General features: G+C 39.3%; 1 protein-coding gene and 1 pseudogene across 1 annotated transcript in view; one reads left to right on the top strand and one right to left on the bottom strand.

Annotated features, from left to right (window-relative positions):
- Window positions 1-22,997, bottom strand: part of PGM2L1 (phosphoglucomutase 2 like 1) — a 62,776-nt gene extending 39,779 nt beyond the window's left edge. Inside the window, exon 1 of the mRNA XM_060103644.1 lies at window positions 22,570-22,997. Within this exon, the coding sequence (XP_059959627.1) occupies window positions 22,570-22,680 (111 nt within the window). The 5' untranslated portion in view covers window positions 22,681-22,997. The remainder of the gene's footprint in view (window positions 1-22,569) is intronic.
- A 67-nt stretch (window positions 22,998-23,064) lies between these two features.
- The window catches only part of LOC132493423 (anaphase-promoting complex subunit 13-like), a 69,399-nt pseudogene continuing 65,150 nt past the window's right edge, over window positions 23,065-27,313 (top strand).

Genomic DNA, 27,313 nt, shown 5'->3' with positions numbered 1-27,313 from the left:
ATGTCACAGAGATACTGAGAAACACACGTCTAAATATGTGTGTACTACAAGCATTACCCTGACTGCAATAGCAAATAACAAAACAAAACCATAAATGTCCATTAGTAAGACACTGGTTAATTAGTTTGGATATCAATTTAATGAAATACTATCTAGCTCTTATAAAGAATGGAGCAGTTCTATATATACACTGACAAAAATATTTAAAGTGGGGGAAAAAAGCAAAGCGCAGGACACTGGCAGGATAGTATACTAGTATTTATATTAAGGGACAGGTTAAATATCTGTGAAAATATGTACAAAAAGCTAATAGGGCTTCCCTGGTGATGCAGTGGTTCAGAGTCCGCCTGCCGATGCAGGGGACACGGGTTCGTGCCCCAGTCTGGGAGGATCCCACACGACGCGGAGCAGCTGGGCTCGTGAGCCATGGCCGCTGAGCCTGCACGTCCGGAGCCTGTGCTCCCCAGCGGGAGGGGCCACAACAGTGAGAGGCCCGCATACCGCAAAAAAAAAAAAAAAAAAAAAAAAAAGCTAATAGTAGTGTCTCTGGGTAGGAACACTTAGATGGATATGGGAAAACAATTGAGAGGGTATTTAGTCAAGTACCTTTTGAATTTGTGTATGTATGGCCCATTTGTTTAACTATATAAAATTACATAGGATAGAATTCCATGCTATGAGCATGGAAATGTTGTGGTAAATAGAAAAAGAAACAAAAATTTAAGCACACTGTGCTAACAGGCAAAGAAAAACTAGATACACTTACAGACAAAGATTAAGTGGGAGGGAATTCCTAGTGGCTCAGTGGTTAAGAATCCACCTGCCAATGCAGGGGACACGGGTTTGAACCCAGGAAGATCCCATATGCCACGAAGCAACTAAGCCCATGCACCACAACTACTGAGCCTGCGCTCTAGAGCCCACGAGCCACAACTACTGAGCTTGCATGCCACAAGTACTGAAGCCCACGGACCTAGAGTCCATGCTCCACAATGAGAAGCCTGTGCACCGCAACAAAGAGTAGCCCCCGCTCTCCGCAACTAGAGAAAGCCTGCGTGCAGGAACGAAGACCCAACACAGCCAAAAATAAATAAATAATAAATAAATAAATAAAATTACAAAAAAAAAGACTAAGTGGGAAAGGGAAAAATGTAAAAAAAAAGATGTCATATTATAGTTTAATTTATATTAATATATTAAAATTATTTATATATAAAATACCGATGAAGGAAAAAGACCTAGATATATGATTTTCCACAAGACTGCCCCCACTTCAGACATTAATCCCAAGCCCCAGGCTACCCTTACTTCTTTTTTTTCTTTTTTTTTTTTGCAGTACGCGGGCCTCTCCCGTTGTGGAGCACAGGCTCCGGACACGCAGGCTCAGCAGCCATGGCTCATGGGCCCAGCCGCTCCGCGGCATGCGGGATCTTCCCAGACCGGGGCACGAACCCGTGTCCCCTGCATCGGCAAGCGGGCTCTCAACCACTGCGCCACCAGGGAAGCCCTACCCTTACTTCTTACAGATTGTCTATAAATCAGGGGTTGCCATGATCCCCTCCTCAGGTTCAATAATTTGCTAGAATAGCTTGCAGAACTCAGGAAAACACTTTACTTGTGTTACCCAGTTCATTATGAAGGACACAACTCAGGAAGAGCCAAAGGGAAGAAATGAACAGGGCAAGATACATACCCAAAACCCAAGGTATTTACCCAACAGTAAAGCATGGAAAGATAAGAGAGTCTGAGAGACAAAGAAGATACGGGGTGAAGGTTTAACGCATTTAAGAAGATTCCCTGAAGGAGGAGAAAGATACAGAACACAGCAAAATTGTTGTTCTCCTCTTCTACCTACCTTCACAATTTTCTCTTTGTCTATGTTTTCTAGAGATTAACACCTAGAAACATCATAGCTAATCTTTTGAAATCAAGACAAAAAGAAAATTATAAAAGTAGGTAGAAAAAAATTACCTTCAAAGAAATGATAGTCATTCTAAGTTGACTTTTCAACAGTAACAATGTAAACTGGTAGGCAATGGGATTATATCTTTAATGCACTGAAAGAAAAAACTGCCAGTGTTAATTTCACCCAGCAAAAATATCTTGGAAGAAACACTGTAAAATAAAGACATTTTCAGACAAAAACTAAGAGCTCAATGTCAGACGGAAGTAAAATGATCCCAAATGGAAGGTTTGAGTTGAGAAATGAAGAAAAAAGGATATATAGATTACTCTACATAAATATTGACTATAAAAAGAACATATGGTAGGGCTTTTAAAATATAGACTAATAAAAGTAAATATAGTTAGTGTTCTAAAATCCTTGTGTTATCTGAGAGTTAGATAAAGGTATTGATTAACATCTAAATAACACAATGGTCAAAAAAGAAAACAGCAATTAGGAATATTTTGAATCAAATGGTAATGAAAATACTACATATGAAAAATGAATGGGTACAACTAAGTAGTAGTTTGAGGGAGAAAAATGTACATAGTAGAAAAGGCTTAACATTAATGATATAAACATGCATTTTAAGAATGAAATGAGGACTTTGCAGGGGACATGGGTGGTTCGAGCCCTGGTCCAGGAAGATTCCACATGCCACGGAGCAACTAAGCCCGTGCACCACAACTATTGAGCCTGCGCTCTAGAGCCCGTAAGCCACAACTACTGAGCCCGTGTGCTGCAAATACTGAAGCCCATGTACCTAGAGCCCGTGCTCCACAACAAGAGAAGCCATTGCAATGAGAAGCTTGTACACAGCAATGAAGAGTAGCCCCGGCTGGCCGCAACTAGAGAAAGCCCACGCACAGCAACGAAGACCCAACACAGTCAAAAAAATAATTAAAAAAGAAAGAAAAAAAAAGAATGATATGAACAATGGAAGGACTAAGAGGACATTATGCTAAGTGAAATAAGCCAGTCACAGAAGGACAAATACTGCATAGTTCCACTTATATCAGGTATCTAAATTAGTTAAACTCATAGAAACAGAGTAGGATGATGGTTGCCAGGGGCTGGGGGGAGGAGAAAATAGGTTGTTGCCTTTAGAAGGGTATAAAGTTTCAGTTATGCAAAATGAATAAATTCTAGAGATCCGCTGTACACACTGTGTCTATAGTTAACAATACTGTATTGTGTACTTAAAAATGTGGTAAGAGGGTAGATCTCATATTGTGTTCTTACCACTAATAAAAGAAAAAAGAATGAAATGAAGAATAAAATTGACAATGAACAAAAACCCCTAAACTAGAAGAGCATAAATTAATGAACTAGAAAATAAACATCAAAAGAGAGTATATACAGGGACTTCCCTGGCAGTCCAGTGGTTAAGACTCTGCACTTCCAATGCAAGGGGTGCAGGTTTGATCCCTGGTCAGGGAACTAAGATCCCACATGCCGTGCAGTGCAGCCGAGAAAATATTTAAAAATTAAACAAAATTTTTTTAATAAATAAATAAAAGAGTATATACAAAGCAAAAAATTTGTTCTGAAAGAAAAAAGAGAAGGCACAAATAAATAACATCATGAAAGAAAAACAGGTCAGTGCTAGAGATACCACAGATATTAAAATGATAAAAGGATATTAAGAACAATTTTGTACCAATAAATTTGAAATTTAGACAAAATGGACAATTTTGCTCAAGGAAAAAAAAACCTGATTAGAATTATAAATGTGAAAGAGATTAAATAATAAAATGCTCCTGCAAAGAAAGCTCCAGCCCCAGCTGACTTGAATGGCAAGTTGAAAAGTATATTTAAGAAATAAATCACTCAAATCTTAAAAGAACTCTTCCAGGGAAGATAAAAAGAGGGTACACCCATCAACTCTTTTCCTCTGCTTAGCTTAACCTTGATACAACAACCAAAGATATCATAAGAAAGAAAAATCATAGTCCGACCTCACTAATGAACACAGGTGCAAAAATCATAAATAAAATTTATCAAATCAAATCCAGCAATATATAAAAAGGATAATAAATCATGACAAAGGTGAATTTACACCAGAATATAACGTTGGTGTAATATTTGAAAATCAGTCAAGGTGATCCACAACATCGACAGGTTTAAAAAAAAATCAAATGACAATCTGAACAGACAAAGTACCTGATAAAGTTAAACATTTATTACATATGATAAAATCTTAGCAAACAAGGAATATATACAAACTCAGGATGCATGTGCTAAGATCCTGTTAAGATCCTCCAGAGATCGTTTTAACTGATGGTTGTGTCCCTCTCTAGCTGCTATAGGTACTACTGCTATGAGTTCACACATGCAACCTTCTCTGGAGAACTGCCTTGGGATGATCAAAGGCAGCTTATGCAGAGGACCTGAGGGTTATACACACCTTTCCCCTACAGCCAATAGCCAATGACTGTCTGCTGCAGGAGTATAACTCTGTTATGCAATTAATACTCCAGAGAGCATAGTATCGAGCTGAGATTAAACTTCACCTGAAACTATATCATTGCTTAGTTCTTTCCTTTCCCTAACTTGATTCCCTCACTCCTTTACAGGTTTCTCCTGAGAGAAATCATTTGCACAGAAATTCCTATCTTTGCTTCTAGGGAACTCAACCTAAAATACATACAAGTAAAAGTGTTTAACCTTTCAACTTTTAGCACATGAGGAATAGAAAGGAACTTCCTGAATCTGATAATGGCTAGCTATGAGGAGGAGGAAGGCGGGGGTGGGGGGTGGGGGTGGGGAGAAGAAAATCCTACAGTCCTAGCCAAAAGAAAAAGAGACAAAAAAGTACAAGAATTGAAAAAAAAGAAACAAAACTCACATAATTTGCAGATGAAATGACTGAACACATTAAAAAATCTAAAAGAGTAAATAGGGCTTCCCTGGTGGCGCAGTGGTTGAGAGTCCGCCTGCCGATTCAGGGGACACAGGTTCATGCCCTGGTCTGGGAAGATCCCACATGCCGCGGAGAGGCTAGGCCCATGGGCCGTGGCCATGGCCATGGCCGCTGAGCCTGCGCATCCCGAGCCTGTGCTCCGCAACGGGAGAGGCCACAGAAGTGAGAGGCCCGTGTACCCCTCCCCCCAAAAAACACAAAAAACAAAAACCAATAATGCAAATAAAAAAGAAATATTAAAAAAAAGAGTAAATAATTTTTAGAATTAATGTTAGACTATAGTAGAGTTTTTGGATACAAGGTCAATATACAAAAGTCAACTGCATTTTTCTATACCAGCAAACAGAAAAAGAAATAATTTTAAATGGTGCAAAAAAATATCATGTACCACCTGTTCCCTGTATAGCCAAGTAAACTCCAACCATATCTGACCTTCCCACAGGTAACAACTATAACCTCTAGACAAAATTTGAAAAAAAAAGAAAGAAAACCAAAATCCACAAAGACCTTAAGGTCCTGGAGAGTGAACAAATGCAGATTTGATTCTAAAAGGGAGTTAACACTTGGGAGAAGGAACCAGCATGGGATGTTTCCTGTTTTTATGGCTTTTGAGAGCAGACAGTAGTCAGAGCCCTGAACAGTGGCTGAAACACCAATGGAAATCCCACGGTCCTTGTGGCCTGAAGAACCAGAGCACAAAATTCAGGGCAACCACAGCCACTGGAGTATATGTCCAGAAAGGAGAAAGTCGGAGAGGAAGAACCCCACATTCTGTGCATAAACTCTGTCCAAAACTCTAGCTGACTCCTGTACTACATGTGTGGGACAGACATCAGCTAAGGATAAAAGAAGAAACTGAGATTTGAGCAGCCTTCCAGGAAACAGTTTGCAGTTTGAGTTGAACCAAGTTAATTACATGCTAAAATAAACACAATAAACACTCTCTTGAGGAATAATGGATTCCAGGCTCTCCATAATAGAACACTCATAATGTCCACGATGCAATCCATAATTACCAGACAAATGAAGAACTAGAGAAATGTGACCCATTCTCAAGAGCAAAGATAATTAGTGGTGATCAACTCTAAGATACCCAGATGTTAGAATTAGCAGACAAGGATTTTAACACAGCTATTATCAGTGACTTAAAGAAAAATGTTCTTGCAATGGAGGAAAAGATGAGATATCTCAGAAAAGAAATAGAAACTATACAAAAGAACCAGATGGAAATTTCTGAACTGAAAAATACAATATCTGAGATTAGAAATTCACTAAATGGTCTTAATAGCAGAATGGAGATGAAAGAGAAAAGGGTACATGAACTAGAAGACAGATCAATAGAAATTATGTATTCTGAAATACAGAGAGAAAAAGGTTAAAAATAAATTTAACAGAGCCTCCGAGATCTAAAAGACAATACCAAGAAATCTAACATATGTATAAAGAAAACTAAGATAATTCATTGCCAGTGAATCTGTAAATGCTAAAGGAAATTCTTCAAGTTGAAGGGAAGTGATACTACTTGGAAATTTGAATTTTTAGGAAAGAAAGAAGAGCACTGGATATGGTAGACAGCTGGATAAATATAAAAAGACTATTTTTCCTTCTTTATGTTTAAAATGCTTAGGACTGATTAAAGCAAAAATTAAAACACTTTTATAAAAAGTGATACAAATGATAAAGGATGGAGGTGGTATTGATGATAAAACATGGGCCAACAATGTTGCAAGAATTTACAAGGATTGGTATAATATTAACTCTAAATAGACTGAGAAAAGTTAATTTTCCAAAATTAAACTAATGAAACAAAATCCCCAAAGCCCTTTATCTGTCAAAGAGATTATACTTGTTCTCAAAAAGCTTTCCATGAAGAAAACTTCAGGCCCAGATGGTTTGGGTGGCAAATTCTATCAAACATTTAAAGAAATAAATGCCATCATACAAAAACACTTTCAGAAAATAGAGCAGGGAACACTTCAACTAATTTTACAACGCCAGCATAATCCTAATATAAAAATCTAACAGATATACAAAAAGATCCTTACCAAAATATATAAAAAGAATAACAAGTGGTATTTTTCTGAGGAATGTCAGTTGAATCAACATCTAAAAACCAATGTAATTCATTATATCTCAAAGTAAAAAAATTGCTTAATGCTATGGTACACCCAGATAATGGACTATTATTTAGTGATAAAAAGAAATGAGATCTCAAGCCATGAAAAGACATGGAGGAAACTTAAGTGCATATTACTAAGTGAAAGAAGCCAATTTGAAAAGGCTACATACTGTATGAGGCCAGCTATATGACATTCTGTAAAAGGCAAAACTACAGAGATAGTAAAAAGATCAGTGGTTTCCAGGGGTTGAGGGTTGAGGAAGGGATGAATAGGTGGAACATAGAGGATTTTTAGGGCAGTGAAATTATTCTGTATGACAATATAATGGTAGATACATGTCATTACACATTTGTCCAAACCCACAGAATGTACACCACCAAGATTAAAACATATGTATGACCAGGCCACCCAAGATGGCTGTTCTCTTGCTCTCTGAACATCCCCTATTCGACCAGTGCCTGCTTCACCTACACCGTACTCACATGACTAACCTTCCCTCCTAATCATAGAGACATACTTGCCCCCAGCCCCAGCTAGTGATTGTTCTAATCTTCAGATTAGAACATCTCCGCTATGATAGCTTAACAAAGGGGCAGTGAGGGGCATACTACTCTGCTGGTTTCCCTGATAACTGATGAGCCAACCTGACATCAATTCCCTCTATAACTGGTAAATTGCCCCCTCCCTTCCACAATAGCAAAGACTACTGCCATGTCCTGCCTGCCATCTCCCACACATGGTGGGGTGTTGCTCCAGGACCTTGCTTCAGACATGTAAGATCCTCATGTCCATTAAATCACTGATGTCTCTGTTGCTGACTCTGGGCTCTTTCTTCGGTCTTGAGGCTGGGCAAGTATAAGGCTGTCAGGTCTGCGGGGTGTAGCCCAACAACATAATATAAATGATGGACTTTGGGTGATTAATATGTGTCAATGTAGGTTTATCAGTTCTAACAAGTGTACCACACTGGTGGTGGATGCTGATAATGAGGGAGGCTGTGCATGAGTAAGGGCAGGGGGAGTATGAGAAATCTCTGTACTTTCACTTCAATTGTGCTGTGAACCTAAAACTGCTTACAAAATAAAGTTTTAATTAAAAAAAAAAACATGATCTTCTCAGTAGATGCAGAAAAAGCATTTGACACAAATTCAATACCCAATAATTATTTAAAAATTTCTCAGCAAATTCTGAATAGTAATTCCATTCCTAGGTATCTACCCAAGAGAAATGAAACATGTTCACACTATGACCTGTACATGAATTTTAATGGCAGATTTATTCAGAATAGTTGAAACCTGATGTTTCTCAATTGGTGAATGAATAAACAAATTGTTGTACACCCATACAATGGAATCCTACTCAGCAATAAAAAGGAATAAACTACCAATATGGACAACAAAATGAATAAATCTCACAAGCATTGTTAAGTGAAGGAAGCTAAACCCAAAAAGTCTATATACTGTTATGATTTCTGTAAGGCAAACTATTGGAACAGTGAAGAAATATGACAACTCAACGATAAAAAGACCACCCCCCAAAAAAATGGACAAAGGACTTAAGCAGACATTTTGCTAAAGAAGATGCACAAATGGCTAATGAGCTATAATTACTGATTTATGCTACGACACAGATGAAAATTGAAAACATGCCAAGTGGAAAGAACAGGGACATAAAAGGCCATATATTGTGTGGTTCCATTTATATAATAGGTGCAGAACAGGCAAGTCCATGGAGACAGAAAGCAGATTAGTGGCTGTCAGGAGTTAGGAGAAGAGAGGAGTGACTATTAATTATGGGTATAGAGTTTCTTTTTAAGGTGATTAAAATGTTGTGAAATTAGTGGTAATTGCATAACTTTATTTTTTTTTGCGGTACGCGGGCCTCTCACCGTTGTAGCCTCTCCCGTTGCAGAGCACAGGCTCTGGACGCGCACGCTCAGCGACCATGGCTCACGGGCCCAGCCGCTCCACAGCATGTGGGATCTTCCCGGACCGGGGCACGAACCTGTGTTCCCTGCATCGGCAGGCAGACTCTCAACTACTGCACCACCAGAGAAGCCCATGATTGCATAACTTTTTGAATATACTAGAACCCCTTGAATTAGATACTTTAAAGTGAATTTTATAATTTTATGTTATGTGAATTACATCCCAATTAAAAACAACTACTGGACTTAAATTAGATCAGTGGTTGCCAGGGGCTGGAGTGATGGGATTCACTACAAAAGGACATGAGGCAACTTTCTGCAGGATGGAAATGCTCTATATTTTGATTGTGGTGTTGGTTATGCAACTATTTACACTTGTCAAAACTCTTTAAATTGAACACTTAAAAGGATGAAATTTACTGTCAATTATGTAAATGTAAATTATATTTCAATAAGCCTGATTTTTAAAAAAGTATATAGAAAAGCTGTAAAACTGATGTTGGAGCAGAGGAAAATGGTTAAGTACAGATGCATAGTGTTTTACCTTATAAAGCATGAATTAATGACAAACAATATTGGATGGTTTTTTCCTTTCCCTTTACAAAACATATGGAAAATGTAATTTAATGTTAAAAATACAATACTTGGGGGACTTCCCTGGTGATCCAGTGGTTAGAACTCTGCGCTTCCACTGCAGGGGGCACAGGTTTGATCCTTGGTGGGGGAACTAGGATCCCACATGCCACGCAGCACAGCCCCCACCCCCACCCCACCCCAAAAAAGAAAAAAAATACAATACTTGAAAAATGCTTGAATTCTCAGTGGCTTTATAAACAGAGTTGTTTTTTTTTTTTAAACAGAGTTTTAAAAAAGGATATGCAAATTACAAAAAATAAATTCATGTCAGTGTGAGTTGTGATATAATGTCAACTCTTTTACTGTTAAGTTTTCCTTCATAATTATGTAAAAGTTCCTTGATATTTGGAGGAGAGGACATTTAAGTCATTTATTTTATGTAAGTATGAATCTAATTTTACAGAAACCACAAATACAACTGATTACTATCTTTGTAAAATGTGACATTTCTATTTAGAGAACATCTTAGGCTGTATTTGACATATGTTATTGTTGACTTTTCTTTTTAAAGAACTATAGCTTCTCAAAATCTTACAGTGTACTATTTAAGGATAAGTTAATAGTATCCATATTTTCAAAAGTTATATACTAAGCATATATTATAAGAAATGTAATACTTCAATTTTGATTTGAGTGTTTTCAGGCATTGAAATAGTTTTGACTAAGGATTTTTTTTTTTAAGCTGTTTAACCTCCAGGGTTATCTTTATTTAATTGAAAACAGGGACTTCCCTGGTGGTCCAGACGGTAAGACTCCGAGCTCCCAGTGCAGGGGGCCCGGGTTTGATCCCTTGTTGGGGAACTAGATCCCGCATGCATGCTGCAACTAAGAGTCTGCATGTCTCAACTAAGAGTCCACATGCCGCAACTAAGAAGTCTGCATGCTGCAAACTAAGAGCCTGCATGCTGCAACTAAGACCTGGAGCAGCCAAAATAAATAAATTAAATAAATAAATAAATAAGCAAATAAATAAATAAATAATTTTAAAAAAGAGAAAAGAAAAACAAAACTATTTTTTAAAGAAACCGGAAATTTAGACAAAACCCTAGTAGTCCTAAATATGCCTTAGTTACTTTGGGGAAAGGAGGAAGAGAGGAGAATGGGATCAGGGAAGTAGACACAGAAATTTAAACTGATTTTACAATTTATTTCTTTTAAAAGGAGAGCTGATTCAAAGTTAGCAAAATGCTGTGATTTAACAAAATGGGAAGTGTTTACCATTCTCTGTGTTTTTAAAAAAGACAGAAATCAATTTATTAATAAGTCTCATTATTTCTTCCTTAAGTTTCTTATAAGATTCTATGAGCATCCTAATATAAAACTTTTATATCTATATTTCTAGAAGAGTCTCCAAGCTACCCTCTGCTACTCTAAACCATCTCATCCTGATTACATACTGCAGCCAGATTAATCAACCAAGAACCAACAATAAAGTCCAATTCTGATTACATCAAATGTAAAGGTTAGGAAGGGTGGGATCAGATCTCAAAGGGCAGAGGAGTTCAAAACCTTTTTGGATTCAAATACTCTCTCCATTTCTCTGAGTTTGTGTGTAGGTTAAACAAAAAGGTAATTACTACTTCATACAATCCTTGGAAGGATTTAAAAAGACTTTTTATATGAAAGTGTCTAGTACCATGTTTGGCATATTGGCATTCAATAAATACTAGTTTTCCTTCACCTATTCTTAATCACCACAAGAGTCTAACACATGTGCTCTACCTGAGTTTTTAAAAAATCTCTTCATATATGGTCAGTTAATCTATGCAAAAGAAGGCAAGAATATACAATGGGGAAAGGACAGTCTATTCAATCAGTGTGCTGGGAAAACTGGACAGCTACACGTAAAAGAATGAAATTAGAACATTTTCTTACACCATATACAAAAATAAGCTAAAATGGACTAAAGACCTAAATGTAAGACTGGAAACCTTAAAACTCCTAGAAGAAAACATAAAACACTCTTTGACATAATCGTAGCAATATTTTTTTGGATATACCTCTTATGGCAAAGGAAACAAAAGCAAAAATAAACAAATGGGACCTAATTAAACTTAAAAGCTTTTGCGCAGCAAAGGAAGCCATCAACAAAATGAAAAAACAACCTACTGAATGAGAGAAAATATCTGCAAATGATATGACCATTAAGGGGTTATCCTAAATATATATATCCTAAATATATAATCAGCTCATACAACTCAATATAAAAAAACCAAAACCCATTAAAAAAATGGGCAGAAGACCTGAATAGTTATTTTTCCAAAGAAAACATACAGGGACTTCCCTGGTGGTGCAGTGGTTAAGAATCTGCCTGCCAATGCAGGGAACATGGGTTCGAGCCCTAGTCAGGGGAGATCCACGTGCCACGGAGCAACTAAGCCTGTGCGCCACAACTACTGAACCTGCGCTCTACAGCCCGCAAGCCACAACTACTGAGCCTGTGTGCCACAACTACTGAGGCTGTGTGCCACAACTACTGTAGGCGGCACACCTAGAGCCCGTGCTCCACAACGAGAGAAGCCACCGCAATGAGAAGCCCGAGCACCACAACGAAGAGTAGCCCCTGCTCACCCCAACTAGAGAAAGCCCGCGCACAGCAATGAAGACCCAATGCAGACAAAAATAATTAATTAAAAAAAAAAAAAGAAAACATACAGATGACCAACAGGCACATGAAGAGATACTCAACATTGCTAATTATTAGAGAAATGCAAACCCAAACTACAATCAGGTATCATCTCACATCGGTCAGAATGGCCATCATTTAAAAGTACACAAACAATAAATGCTGGATAGGTTATGGAAAAAAGGGAACCTTCCTACACTGCTAGTGGGAATGTAAATTGGTACGGCCACTTAGGGAAAACATTAAGGAGGTTCCTCAAAAAAAAAAAAAAAGAGCTACTATATGATCCCGCAATTCCACCCCTGGGTACATGTCTGAAAAAAACGAAAACACTAATTCGAAAAGATACATGCATCCCAATGTTTATAGCAGCATTATTTACAATAGCCAAGCTATGGAAGCAACCCAAGTGTCCATCAACAGATGGATAAAGAAGATACAACACACACACACAATGATGAAATTTTTAAATTTTATTTATTTATTTATTTATGGCTGCGTTGGGTCTTTGTTGCTGAGTGCGGGCTTTCTCTAGTTGCAGAGCACGGGCTCTAGGTGTGTGGGCTTCAGTAGTTGTGGCACGTGGGCTCAGCAGTTGTGGCTCGTGGGCTCTAGAGTACAGGCTCAATAGTTGTGGTGCATGGGCTTAGCTGCTCCGCGGCATGTGGGATCGTCCCAGACCAGGGCTCGAACCCATGTTCCCTGCATTGGCAGGCAGATTCTTAACTTTCCTGCGCCAGGAAAGTCCCCCAAATAATGAAATTTTGCCATTTGCAACAACATAGATGGACCTGGAGGGTATTGTGCTTAGTGAAGTAAGTCAGACAGAGAAAGACAAATACTGTATGTAATCACTTATATGTAGAATACAAAAAAATAAAACAAACTAATGAATATAACAAAACAGAAAGACTCACAGATATAGAGAAAAAACTATGGGGAGAGGAAAGGGAGGAGGGGCAAAATAGAAGCAGGGGATTAAGAGGTACAAACTACTATGTGTAAAATAAATAAGCTACAAGGATATATTGTACAGCACATGGAATATAACCAGTGTTTTATAATAACTTTAAATGGAGTATAATCTATAAAAATTTTGAATCACTGTTTCACACCTGAAACTAATGTAATACTATAAATCAACTATACCTCAATTAAAAAAAAATCTCTTCATTGTTCTTGCATGTCCCCTGTTCAGTTTCATTTCCGTGATCAGTTTCATTCTATTTTATTACTCTATTTCTCCCACTCTAAATTTTCTGCCCCCATATCCACCATCTATTCCTATCCTACTTAACCTTCAAGACCCAGCTCAAATTCTTACTTAAAGTCTTCCTGACTTTGAACTCCTATTGCTCTTAGAAACCAGTACCAGACAATTGACCACTTAACTGTTCTTTGTTCATGTTTGAATTTTTACTTTTAATTATTAATTATAAGTACATCAATACACTTTCCTTGTTTTAAAAAATACTAATAACGCAAATAAAGCTACAGAGATCTTTGACTATTATCATTCCCAGACCCCTCTTTTAGGGGAGCCAATACTGTATGTGATGTATCTTTCCAGACCTTTACCTACATCTACATACTTACAGAAATGTAGTTTTGCTTTATCTTTTTATTTTATATACGTGGTATCAAATTGTACACGATGCTCTGGAACTTGCTCATTTCATTCAATAAATCTTGGAGGTCCTCTCAATACATGTAGATATGTGTATTCTTTTCAAATGTCACAGTGTTCTAGTTTATTTATTTATCCTTTCCCCTATTGGTGGGCATTTAGGTTTTTTTATAGTTTTTACCTACATGAATAATGAAATATTTCAGAGGGAAAATGACATGAGAAAATTCTGAAGCAGAAACCACAAAACAAAACTACCACTTACACTGAAGAGATTTTCTAACAAGGTTAAGTCTGGTGAGCCGAAAGCTAAGATGACTTTGTATCTGAGAAGCATATTATTTTTCATTTACATTATAATTTTCATATTCTTTTGGGCATTCAGTAAGACCATTTTCATAGTTTTTTTGGTAAGGTATAGTGCTCATTAAATTATTTGGTGTAAAAGATCCCATGCAGGATTGGATATACTACCTGTCTGTTTATTCCTTCCACCAGCATTAATCATTTTCTCCATTAACTCCCAACACCAGAGGGCAGCAGCCTCAGTACTAATTAGCAATAATGTAGAGAGTTAAGTGACTTAAGAAAAAAATACTCCTTTAGTAAAATCTACACTAAATTACTAACCAACCTTTTATTTAGGGGAAAAGTGTTTCTAAACATATGAAACAGGTAAAAACAACCAAATAAGCAAAACATACTGTCTTTCCACAAAGATAGATAAAAGAAATCAAATTTAGATTATCCGGGGAGGGACCATGAGAATCCGAGCCAGTAGAATATAACATTTACATTCTATGGTTAATTTAATGTATCTTATAAGTACAATTCAGAAGAACCAAATAAAGATAAATTCCTTTTCATTAGCTTTTTCAAAGAGGAGGAAAGGAAGAGATGGGGAAAAAATAATTCCAGATTAAAGATATATCCAAATAGACTTCTAACGGCCTTGTAGAAAACTTAAAGGAACTAAACAAAAAACCTTTATGAAAGAAAAAACAGGGCAAAGAAGACCCCCAAATAAAAAGCAGAAGTAGCCAGTCTACCTATTTTGAAATTTTCAGGTGGGAAAAAAGAAAGTGCTTTCAAATAAGAATCCTTTCCCTTTCAAGTATAAGTACTTTTTAAATTCACGGACTTTAATTTTTAGAAGTTTCAGGTTTACAGAAAATTGAACAGATAATACAGGGAGTTCCCATAAATCCTCCCACCCAACCCATTTCCCCTGTTGTTAACATCTCGTATTGGGGCTGTAAAGAGGGGAGGTAAGGGGACTTCTTTAATGGGTATAGAGTTTCAGATTTGCAAGATAAAAAAGTTCTGGAGATCTGTTTCATAAAAATGTGAATATGATTAACGCTATTGAACTGTACACTTAAAAATGGTTAAGATGGTAAATTTTATGTTATGTGTTTTTTACCACAATAAAAAATTAAAATTTTCTGTTTTGTCTTCAGATTGATCCTCAACATTGAAAATAATGTTAAGTACCAGGTTAAGATCATCTAAATATTGTTCACTACAGACCCTAGTAGTGGGCTTGGATAAAATTTCCTTCTCACCAGGCCCACCTTGTGTCTTCTGAAGGTACTGAGATCAAATGGATTTTTTGTTTCCTTAAGCTCCATCAATTAATTGTTCAAAATCATGCCCTGTTTTAGTTTTCTTCAGTTTTGAACCATAACTTGCTTATCCAGGTCTGTTTTCCTTCCTTCCTCCCCTCCCTCCCTCTTCCCCTTCCTCCCTTTCTTCCATCTGTGGATAACTGCTTTTCTTTTTTTGATGTTGCTGTTGCCAGAAATAACATGCCATCTTCAACATTATCATTAACATCTTCCAGCTTTTTATTATTTACGGCATAGGCATTGCATTCTTTTTCAAAACACATTTCTTTGAAGCCCAATGTCAAACTACTACACAGTTGTCATCTGGGATTTCTTTACACTGGACTCCTGGGGTAGTTCCTTCATGTCAGCTTCCCTCATATCTCCTATTTCCTTTTGCTATAGGTTTCTTCAACTTATGCTTTTATATTTTCTATTGCATTTGGCAGGGGGTGGAGGGATACAGTTGTTTTTTTTTCCCTTAACTCCCAAGAGCTCATTCTTCTTTCCTATTCCTTTTTCATCTTTCATCTTTCATCATTCCTTAGCATCTTTCCTTGTTTGATGGAATAATTATCTTTTTAAACTTAATTTTAAGATTTTAATTTCTTATATTCCCTTATTTACCTCAGTTCCTTTCTGGGTCCATTGCTTTGTTTTTATTTTTCATGCTGCTTGTTTTCTTTACATAACTTGATCCTTGGTTAGTCATTGATATCCACAGATTTTTCTGGGAAGCTGGTATGGGTTTTCTCTGGTTTTGTATACATAGGTATGTTTTCTGCCAATCTCTTCTCAAATAAAATGGCCAGTTGGGAGCTCTGTGTTTGTGAGCTAAGCTTACTGTTCTGGAGACTTTGTTAGCACTGATTACATTATTTAAGCTTTCAAAAGAATAACTAAAACTAATGGCATAATGAAATTTAGGAAGGGTGGGGACTCCCCTGGCAGTCCAGTGGTTAAGACTTTGCCTTCCAGTGCAGGGGGTGCAGGTTTGATCCCTGGTCAGGGAGCTAAGATCCCACATGCCTTGTGGCCAAAAAACCAAAACATAAAACAGAAGCAATATTGTAACAAATCCAATAAAGACTTTAAAAATGGTCCACATCAAAGAAAAAAATCTTAAAAAAAAAGTTTAGGTAGGGTGGAGAACAGTGTTAGTGAGCTCTCATTTTTCATAGTATGTATTTGACAGATAACATCCAAAACAAATCAAGGAATAGTGGTACTAGCATATTATTTAGTCTTTTGATGGTAGTCATGAGAATAACTAAAGACACACAGTTAAAAATGGTTTTTAAGGAGCAAACTGAGGATGAGAAGAGGCAATTAGGAACGCCGCTTTCTATTATAATCCCTTTGTACTAATTTTTAAAAATCATAAGCATGTATTTCTTTGAAATAAATAAAAATAAAATAAAAATAAAATGGTAGAAACTGAAGAACAAATATAAGAAATTTGGAAATAAAAAGAAAAAAAAATGTGTGTGTGCGTGTGTGTGTGTGTATCTCCAAACCCTTATTTATATGTACTAAATCTCTTGGACAGAGGGAGAATGTTGTTGCCAAGGAAACCAAAGCAACTGTTGAGCAGCAAATTCAGCTCTTTTAAAAAATATTCCATGGCAATTTATTCTGCAGAATATTACAGCCTACCACAGCTTTCACAAAAGTCAGTAAAATGGTTTTAATGAGGTCCTTGAAACTTGGTTTATTATGTCACTAACATTTACTAAATATTCAGGTTACAGAGTCTAGTACAGTGATAAGAAAACGAGAGTAAAGGTCAGATATCCTAGGTTTGGTACCAAGTGTACCACTTAAAAGCCATATGTCCTTGAGCAAGTCGTTTTCCTTGTCTGAAACTAAATTTCTTTACTTATAAAAATAGGGATAACTACTACCTAGCCTGCCTACCATACACGGTTGCTGTGAATATCAAATGATTCAGATCATCAAGGTTTGAAACACTACACAAATAAATTCAAGTAATAAGCACTAATATTTTCCAAAATTAATAAGGTGATAAGTGCTCTTCATTGATTAAATGCCAAATTATGTAAAGTATTAGAAAAATGTGAACAAAAAATGTAATATAGACCAGTATTGTAAAAATTGGATTGAACTAGGTGGCAGATCCAAGTTCTGGTCCAGGCTCTACCCACCACAACTGATAATTTCCACAACTTCTTTGGGTCTCTGCACAATGAAACTGGACTAGACAACCTTTGTAGAGCTGCTTCATGGGTGTGTTTTCCATCACACGATGATGATTTAAAAGGAAATTCATTCACCACTTTTAAAACGATTTGGGCTATATTTTGCTTGAAAAACTTTCATTGCTAGATGTTTGAAAATCACTGACTTTAGAATGAAGTCTTTTATTTCTATTTTCAGGCATTTCATAACCCTAACCTAACTAACTTATCTTTACCTTTACCTTCTACTCTTTCTCAACATAGACCTACATTCTGAGACCATAGTACTCTACTCATTATTTCTCAAAACGCCAAGCCAATTCCTGCCTCCACATTGTTTTCAATATGTATGTAGCTGTTGCTGCTACAGCTGGCTGAGCAGCTCTGCCCTGGGTCCCGTCCTACCCCCCACCCATACATTCACACACCCAAATTTGGCCAGTGCTTAATATCTTTGATAAGACTGTTTTCAAAAAGTTAAAATTTACAGCATATCAAAAACAGGAGAGAGTTGTCATGTTAAAGAGAACCTGGCTTCTAGGCCAGCAAGACTTGTCTGTAATTTGATAGAATGTATGAAAGCTGTGAAAGAAAGAAGTAGGAAGGAAGTGGGGGCCTTAGTCAGCTCTAAAAGATAGAAGGGGAGAGCACTGTAGAAGAGTCATCTGTGCATTGCCTGGAGGAGGAACACCTTGATCCACAGACTTGCTGGATTCCAGGGGTAGGACAGTCCCATCATAGAGATTGATGCATTTACTTATTACAGGCTAATGCTGTTAAACATTTATGCCATATATCTGACTCCCTGTGATTTGATTTCACAATCACTAAAAATCTTCTGATTCTTTGACTTCCCTTATGGTGCATCTAGAAAATGGCTTGACTGAGATGAATCTATTTATATTACAACTGTACCATAAATTAATAAAACAGCATTCTGAATTCAGACATCAGTTTCTGTAACCTTGAGCAGGGTGAGTCCATCCTGAGACAAGACAGACTAACAAATTAGTCTGAAGGTATAGGAACCAAGGGTCAGATGCTGGACTATACTAAACGGCACAACAGAATGCCACTCCATAGAAACAGGAATGGGTACCTGGGACCTCCCCAATAAACACCCTGTCTTGTTGCACTAATTTCTTTTTAACACTTACATACACCTTTATTTATTCAAGGCCACTAACGACATACTAATGCGTTTCTATGACTTGGTCTACATGCCTTTCCAACAATTTCTCTCTATGTACCCTAAGCTACAGCAGAAACAAATGTTCTAAGTATACACATTAATGTTTTTATCTCTACTTGGAATATTCCTCCTCTCAATGTTGACAAGTCTAAATTTTAATTAATCCTGAAGGTTCAGCACAGATAACACCTCTTTCATGAAGAGATTTCAAAGAACACCACCCACCAAGGCTAAAACTAGCAATACTGGTGACCTGGGCAAGTAGCAAGTTGCCTTTAGATCAACTTATGTCTTAGTACTATGTGCCGCACCAGAGTCATCAAGAATCAGGGCATTTGGTAGGTTCTTTTTTTCACTATAAAAAAAATAAATAGGTATTCATCAGGTATTAAACTCAGTTTCTCTGTGCTGGAAGACCACATATGCCATCCACGTGTAATGCAATAAATGCTGTTGGTCTGATCTATTATTTTACATTTCTGCACTCTACATTTCAGTGCCCTGGGACATCATAGCCTAGCTTACCTACACTATCTATCTACAGTAGATATACCTTTGCTTACTAATTAAAAGTATTTTTCTCATTAAGAGAGGGATCAATTAAGTAAATCTTATTTTTATTAAATAATGATTAAACTTATTTAAATCTGTTTATCTGTTAAAGGCACTTGTTACTTGCTCCCTGTATTATATTTGTGAGCTTTTGTTTTATTTTCCCTTCTATTTTCTTTGAAGATACAATCCATATCTAGTTCATCTTTGTGTCTCCCACAGATTTTCAGCCAGTGCCTTGTATGTAGAGGGCACTTTAAATATAAATTAATTTCTCTTCGACTTTCAGTGAAGACTCTTCTCATTCTTTTTAGATGCATCGCATCTTCTTATTGTCTTCCTTGACTACCCAGTCCACAGGTCACTTACTTTTAAGCTACTATAAAAACTGACTGCCTATAAACCATTTAATTGCCACCAATACCACCCTTGCGTTATCTTTTTACATGTATATGTATTTCATAGTCTTTTTACATTTTAGTATACCCCAACAATATCTAGGTATAGCCTGGACAATTAATAAATATTAATTCGGGCTTCCCTGGTGGCGCAGTGGTTGAGAGTCCGCCTGCCGATGCAGAGGACACGGGTTCGTGCCCCGGTCTGGGAAGATCCCACATGCCGCGGAGCGGCTGGGCCCGTGAGCCATGGCCTCTGAGCCTGTGCGCCCGGAGCCTGTGCTCCGCAACGGGAGAGGCCACAACAGTGAGAGGCCCGCGAAACGCAAAATAAATAAATAAATAAATAAATAAATATTAATTCATTCAGGTAACATTTAAAAAAAAAATCAAATCAACAGACCCATTAGGAAAAGTGTAGTCAAAACTGGCACCTAAAGAGAACAAAAGATTTCACCCATGGCAATGAAAAACAAACTCCTATTGTTGAAGGGCCAAAGGCTATGACATCCATAGTAGTTACTAGTAAATTAAATTGTGTGGGAATTCTACAAGTGTCTTTAAAGTTCATAAATCTTCCTTTCACTTTAGGGAGACACAAGTGCAACCACATCCATTTACTGACAGCAGATGGTTTTAAACAACAGCAGTTAACTATATTAAACATGTAAGGATAACTTTCATTTGTAATTTAGTTAGATATCCCTGCTGAAGATATTTATACAGTCAGTTTGTAGTATATATCATTTCACAGTATGCTAAATCTTAGCTCTTTTATTTCTATTAGGCTTCCTCCTCCCTAATGAACTAAAAGTAGAAGAGCAATCTCTGAATCTTCACTTCTTTTGTATCCTTCCACAACAAGGAACTATATTCACAGCAGGCAATTAATAAATAAAAAGTTCAGCTTTTCTTACTGAGTTTCCACACTGCTAATAAGTAGATGAAATACAAAAATACATCAACATCTCAAAAGCAAAAAGAGAGAGAGCATGAAAAAGGCAGGGGAAAAATGTGGTTTCACTTCCAAATGTGCTGAATAAAAATAATTATGGATGTAAGGAGGCCAGCTTTAGGTTTTAATCATTGTTTTTCCACTACCTAATAATTTGCTATTCAGCTCCTGCTGTCATATAGGTTTTGGGTTGGGTGGCATAAGCTCACCAGGTGACCTAATGGATTTAAAGTTATTTGCATTTTGCACATCCTTAGGATAATTAATGGGATACCACAGATTTTTCACACTTGATTGAAAAAATATATATGTATATACATACATATTTTTTATATATATGGTCAAATCCCACAAAAAGGGTGTTAGCTCTCTAGTGTCTCAGTCAGAACACTCTAGAGCCTTGTTACTCAAAGTGTGGTCCACAGCCCAGCAGGACTGGTATCACTTGGGAGCTCATTATGAGGCAGAAGCTCAGGCCCCACCCCAGGTGTCCTAAATCACAACTTGCATTTTAAGATCTCTAGGTGATCTGTAAGCACTTCAAAGTTTGAGCCGCACTGGTTTAGACTCCAGAGGAAGTATTAGAATGTCCAAGATACATATGATCAAGTAATACTAAATAACTCATAATTGCTTATTTGTTGGTCTTCCTCATCTGCTGACTGAAGGCTTTTCGAGGGCAGGAACCCTTTCTAGCTTCCTCACCACCAACATACCCCGGGCCTAAAAGGCCCTGAAGCACTACCCAGTGCTCAATGGATATTTTTTGCTGAATGCATGAATGACTGAACAAAGTGAAAATAAAACTTTTTAAGAAAACTAATAATCCTTTAGGAAATTGAATAACATGATTTCACATATTACCACACTAATTCTTTAATTCAGTATTATTAATTCCATTTAAAATATGTTGCCTTCTCTATTTCAACAAATTCATTTAATGCATTCGACAAAGCAAAAGCCTGGATTATCTTGCTCTGTTGGAGCCAAGGGCCTCTTACAAGTGAAATAACTGCATTTTAATTTTAGCTCTCACATATCCATCCTATATGCCTGCACAAGATGAAATCATCGCAACAGTTTGGAGGGGGTGGGGGCAGAATAGAGGAGGAATGGGTAAAGCAAAACCAATTCTGTATCAGGAGCATCACATGAAATCTGGAAAACATGATTTTTGGAATAGGATACTTCCATAAAATAACTCCTGGCCAGAGAAAGAAAGAGAACCCTTATCTTTCTCAAGAGCAAAAGGTGATATTAGAGAATACAAGGGAGCGATAAAAGACCAGCGAGTACCTAGCGACGCAAGGTGGAAACACACCAGACCAGAACTAAAAAGGATAGCGGTTAGATAGCGTCCAAGCACAGAGCAAAAAACCACTTTCAGATTTGCAGAGAAGGAAGTCAAGAGAGAAGAAAGGGGAAAAGAAACAGTTGTATTAAGGGTATAGCTTACGATGATGATTAATTATTATTTATTATTATTTTTTTGATTAAGAGGGATGACACACACTTAAAGGGGGGGGGAAGGATGGGAGGAAGGGAGGTTGCACTTTCGCGCACTGCAAAAGGAAGGGACTACAGGCGTTCTTTCTCAGCTCAGATGGTCCCAGGGAGGCAGCCCAGGCATAGGTGGGTGGCAACGCCCGGCTCCGCTAGCCGCTGCAGCATGGCCTGAGCCATCTCCCCCACAGCCTGCCTAGCACCGGGTGGGGACGGGAAAGGGCGTACACTGGGTAGGGGGCGGATGCCGGGCTGACCAGGTACCCACCTTATCCCAAGGGAGCCACTGCCCAATGGCCGTGTCTAGCTGAGGGTCCCCGGAGTGATAGGGGGCGGATGCCGGGCTGACCAGATACCCACCTTATCCCAACGGAGCCACTGCCCGATGGCCGTGTCTAGCTGAGGGTCCCCGGTGTGATAGGGGGCGTGGAGTAGGTTGGAGTTCAGGTCCCCCTCGGCGTTTTCAGCCATGGCAGCCAGACTTGGGTGTGCGGGCCTGGGGGGCCGGCGAAGACACGTAGCTGGAGGGGCTTGACGTGCGCTCACCAGGATCCCGACGCCCCCTCCTCACTGAAGGGCATCAGAGACCAACCGCAGGATGTTTGTGCCAGCTCCTGCCGCAGCTTCGGGGGAAGCAGGAGAGAGGGGGGGACGCGGCCGCCCCGCTCCCAACGAGACCAGCTCCTGGTCTCTCTGGGCGACCAGACTGTGGCGGTCCCACCGAGAGAGAACAACAACAGTTCTAGATGTCTGGGTCGTGGCCCCGCCGCGGCCGCCGCACTCGCCACTCCAGGCCCCGCCCCCCGTGCCGCTGGCCCCGCCCCTTCCCACCCCTGCTGACTTAAGCTTCCGAGACCCGAGGCGCGAGCCGGGAAGCGCGCTTCCGACGCCTCCTCAGCTGCGCAAGTTAGGACCCGCGGCGTGGTGAGGAATTGGGGCACAGCCCTTTTTATTTTTTAATTTGCCTTTTTCCACGTGTTTTATCCTTGTTACAACCCCCACACACTCCCACTCGTCTCATTTTCTGGATCAGCCGCTACGGCCACCACAACGCGCTCCGCCTCAGGGCTCGCTTTGTGAATCCCCGTCGCGCGCATAGGCCCCCTCCCGTTTGGTCCAGGGGCGCCCGCCGGCGGGAGGGTGCGCGGGGCTGTCCCCGCACGGCGTCACGGGAGTTGTAGTTCTTTCCTTTCCTCGAGGTGTGTGGAGACCGCCGCAAAGACTACAACTCCCAGCAGCTCCGCGCCCTGCGTTTTCTCAAAGGAAAAAAGATCTACCTCTAGGCTGTTCCCTACGGACACGCCCTGTCCGCGTTAGGTTCGCTGCGGTTTGTGGCTCTGGGCTTCAATTAAATTAAACAAGGACTGGTACAGTAAGGGGACAGCTGATACCCATTCAGTGCTTTACAGTTTACGAATCGCGTTCTGTCGTTTCAACCATCGTGTGACAGAGTAAATGGACGTGATCCATCTCCATTTTACACACAAAGAGGAAACTGCCTCTGAGTGAACCGACTTTTTCAAAGAGGCGGAATTCGTGATGCAACAAGGGTTCCAACCTCATTTCAGATCTCAGATGGCAGTTCTTTTTGATCTGCTGCTACAGTGGACTGGGAGGCAGGAAGAACAAGATGGGGGAAAACAAAAATCAAGTTGTGAAGAGGGAAGATGTGTCAGCATTTAACCATAACATAAGTAAGAATGAATAAGAGAGTGCAAAAATCAATGGCAGTAGGAATACAGAGGAAGAAGAAAGATTATTGAAATAGCCTTAAATTTCTCCTTATTTTGGCCTCCTCTCTTCTACAGAATGCTCACCTTTCAAGTCACACGACTTTAGGTGTGGGAGTTGCTGAGAAGTGCTTACCTGTCAGACGCAGCTGCTCCTGAGTTTCTTGGTGTAGCCTTACAATGGCTCAATGATTTTTTTTTTTTTTTTTTGTGGTACGCGGGCCTCTCACTGCTGTGGCCTCTCCCATTGCGGAGCACGGGCTCCGAACGCGCAGGCTCAGTGGCCATGGCTCACGGGCCCAGCCGCTCCGCGGCATGTGGGATCTTCCCAGACCGGGGCACGAACCCGTGTCCCCTGCATCGGCAGGTGGACTCTCAACCACTGCGCCACCAGGGAAGCCCATGGCTCCATGCTTTTGATCGAGTATCTTGTAACTCTTTCTCTGGTCAGCTTTTTTGCAAGGAGAGTGTAATAATATTTACACCTTGGCTACAGTAACTTAATGAATGGCTTTAAAATGCTTTGAGGTTCACAGATAAAATACATAATAAATTCAAAGTATTACTTTCTTTCCTTTAAAAATGCCACTTACCATAATAAAATCCCAACTACCACGGTACAAAAGGATTGTAGCACCAATCCCTGAAAAATAACGTGCTGTGGTTGGGAATTACAGTTTTTGCTAATCAGTTGGGTGTTTCCTTTATGGAGTCAGCGGGTTGTTTTAATCACACAAGGCCTGGGAAATAACCATGAGTCCTGGAGAGAAATTCATCATTCACTATCATTAGCATTATTGTCTGCGATGAACGTTAATTAAACATGTACTCTATGCTAAGCATTATGCCAGGGGCTGAGGCTACAAGAAAGTATGCAGTTGTTCATTTCAAGAAATAAAATCTGTCTGGGCAGACAGGATGTATGCAAGAAAAGATAACCCATGATAAACAGCAAGTGCTTGTTGCAGACAACTGTTAAGGATTTAGAGTGTGAGATAGTTGATAAGAGCAACAAGTGGCAGAAGGGACCAGCAATGAGCTTTGAAGGACAAAAAATTAATAACTAGAGAAAAAGGTAGAGGGCATTTTAAACCCATAGACCATTGGTCTCCCTAGGAGTTTGTTTAAAATATATATTCTTAGGACCTCCCTGGTGGCGCAAGTGGTTGAGAGTCCGCCTGCCGATGCAGGGGATACGGGTTCGTGCCCCGGTCTGGGAGGATCCCATATGCCGCGGAGCAGCTGGGCCCGTGAGCCATGGCCGCTGAGCCTGCGCGTCCGGAGCCTGCGCGTCCGGAGCCTGCGCTCCGCAACGGGGGAGGCCACAACAGTGAGAGGCCCGCATACCGAAAAATAAATAAATAAATAAAATATATATTCCTGGTGGCGCAGTGGTTGAGAGTCTGCCTGCCAATGCAGGGAACACGGGTTCGTGCCCCGGTCCGGGAAGATCCCACATGCCGTGGAGCGGCTAGGCCCGTGAGACATGGCCGCTGAAAAAAAAAAAAAAAAAAAAAAAAAATAATATATATATATATATATATTCCTGGACACTGCCCCAGAAATTCTGAATCAGTATGTTGGGATGGCGATAGGGCCTGGGTATGTACATATTTAACAGATATCTATTGATTGTGACATAAGTGGCTACTCAAAGTGTGATAGGAGGACCAGTCTATTAATCTTCTGGGAGCTTATTAAGAAATATAAAATTTCAGGCCCCATCCCAATCTACTGAATCAGAATCTGAATTTTAACAAGATCCAGTGATGATTTATATACATATTAAATTTGATTAAGCAGTGGTTTTTATAAGACAATTCTATTTCTATTCTGCGAAACACTACTAAGTCAACAGAACTTTCAAGAGATATAACTATATAGGGCAAGTATAAAAGATGGGAGAAAGACAAGTTTTAATTCAATACCAGAGTCAACCAGCCCTCAATTTTATCAGCAAGATCAAGACAGACATAAACTGGTTACCAGAAACTGCCCAGCATCTCCAGCTTGTTGCTTAGGAATTGAAGGGTAACCAAGAAGACCCAGAACTCATCAAATCCAAGAATGGTATCTAAGTGTGTCCAGAAGAGGGAGTATAATAGGTTTCCTAGTCAGGGAAGCTCAGAAGCTTTCATTTCTGTTGGAATTTTCCCAGGGTGTCCTGCATTTTTATTTGCTAAATCTGGCAACCCTAACTGTGGTTATGAAAGAGAATAGCTCTCTTGATCCTAATATATACCTTTTATTTATTGTCTTTAAAAATTGAATTAAGGGGCTTCCTTGGTGGCGCAGTGGTTGAGAGTCCGCCTGCCGATGCAGGGGACGCGGGTTCGTGCCCCGGTCCGGGAAGATCCCACATGCCGCGGAGCGGCTGGGTCCGTGAGCCATGGCCGCTGAGCCTGCGCGTCCGGAGCCTGTGCTCCGCAACGGGAGAGGCCACAACGGTGAGAGGCCCGCGTACCGCAAAAAAAAAAAAAAAAAAAATTAAGCTACTCAAAGTTCTTATTCTGTCAAGGTAGCAAGAAATTAAATTTTCATCAATATCAGGGATTCTCATCTCCAACCCAGACTTTAAACGATACTGGGGAAAGAGAGCAGATAGCTCTAGTTCATCACGGTTTCTGCTAACATCTGTATTGTCCAGAGTCATAGTAGTTTCTGGAAGTCTGACAGCTTTCTCCTTGCATACCATTCAGGTATGGCCAGGAAACTTGGCTGAGGCTATGAACCCCAAAGCCTCTGTCTAGGCACATGGCCATCTCCTCTAAAATCCTGCCAGTTCCTTGAAATGCTGCACAAAGCAGAGCTCAGGTCTCATCACCTTCCTATTTTAAAACTTTAAAATTTGAGGAAATCTGTCATTCTATCATTTTGCTTGTGATCACTCTGAAAAGAGACGTATTTTCTCTTCTTGTTGTTCCCAAAGATGCTTGTCATAAACTCTAGTGAATGCTGTATTAAAAAAAAAAAAAAGGTCAGGAAAGGAAATGAGTATCTTGCAAGCAACTTTCTACTTTTAGCTCCCTTACTTAAAATATCTGCTGAGGGACTTCCCTGGTGGTCCCATGGTTGAGACTCCACGTTCCCAGTGCAGGGGGCCTGGGTTCGATCCCTGGTCAGGGAACTAGAGCCCGCATGCCACAACTAAAGATCCTGCATGCGGCAACAAAGATCCCGTGTGCAGCAACTAAGACCCGGTGTGGCCAAATAAATAAATTAATGAATTTTAAAAAAAACAACAAAAACCCTCTGCTGAGACAAGGGATACAACCACAACAAATAAAAAGTGGTTTTCTTTGTGTAAGGGGAAAAAGATGGAGAGCACACCTGGGATTAGGGTGAAGCAAGGTAAAAACAGCTTTATTGAGATA

Source organism: Mesoplodon densirostris, chromosome 7 (genome assembly GCF_025265405.1).
Source record: "Mesoplodon densirostris isolate mMesDen1 chromosome 7, mMesDen1 primary haplotype, whole genome shotgun sequence".
NCBI classification, from domain to species: Eukaryota; Metazoa; Chordata; class Mammalia; order Artiodactyla; family Ziphiidae; genus Mesoplodon; species Mesoplodon densirostris.
The sequence above is the reverse complement of the archived record's forward strand: the minus strand, read 5'-3'. Positions and strand labels throughout refer to the sequence as shown.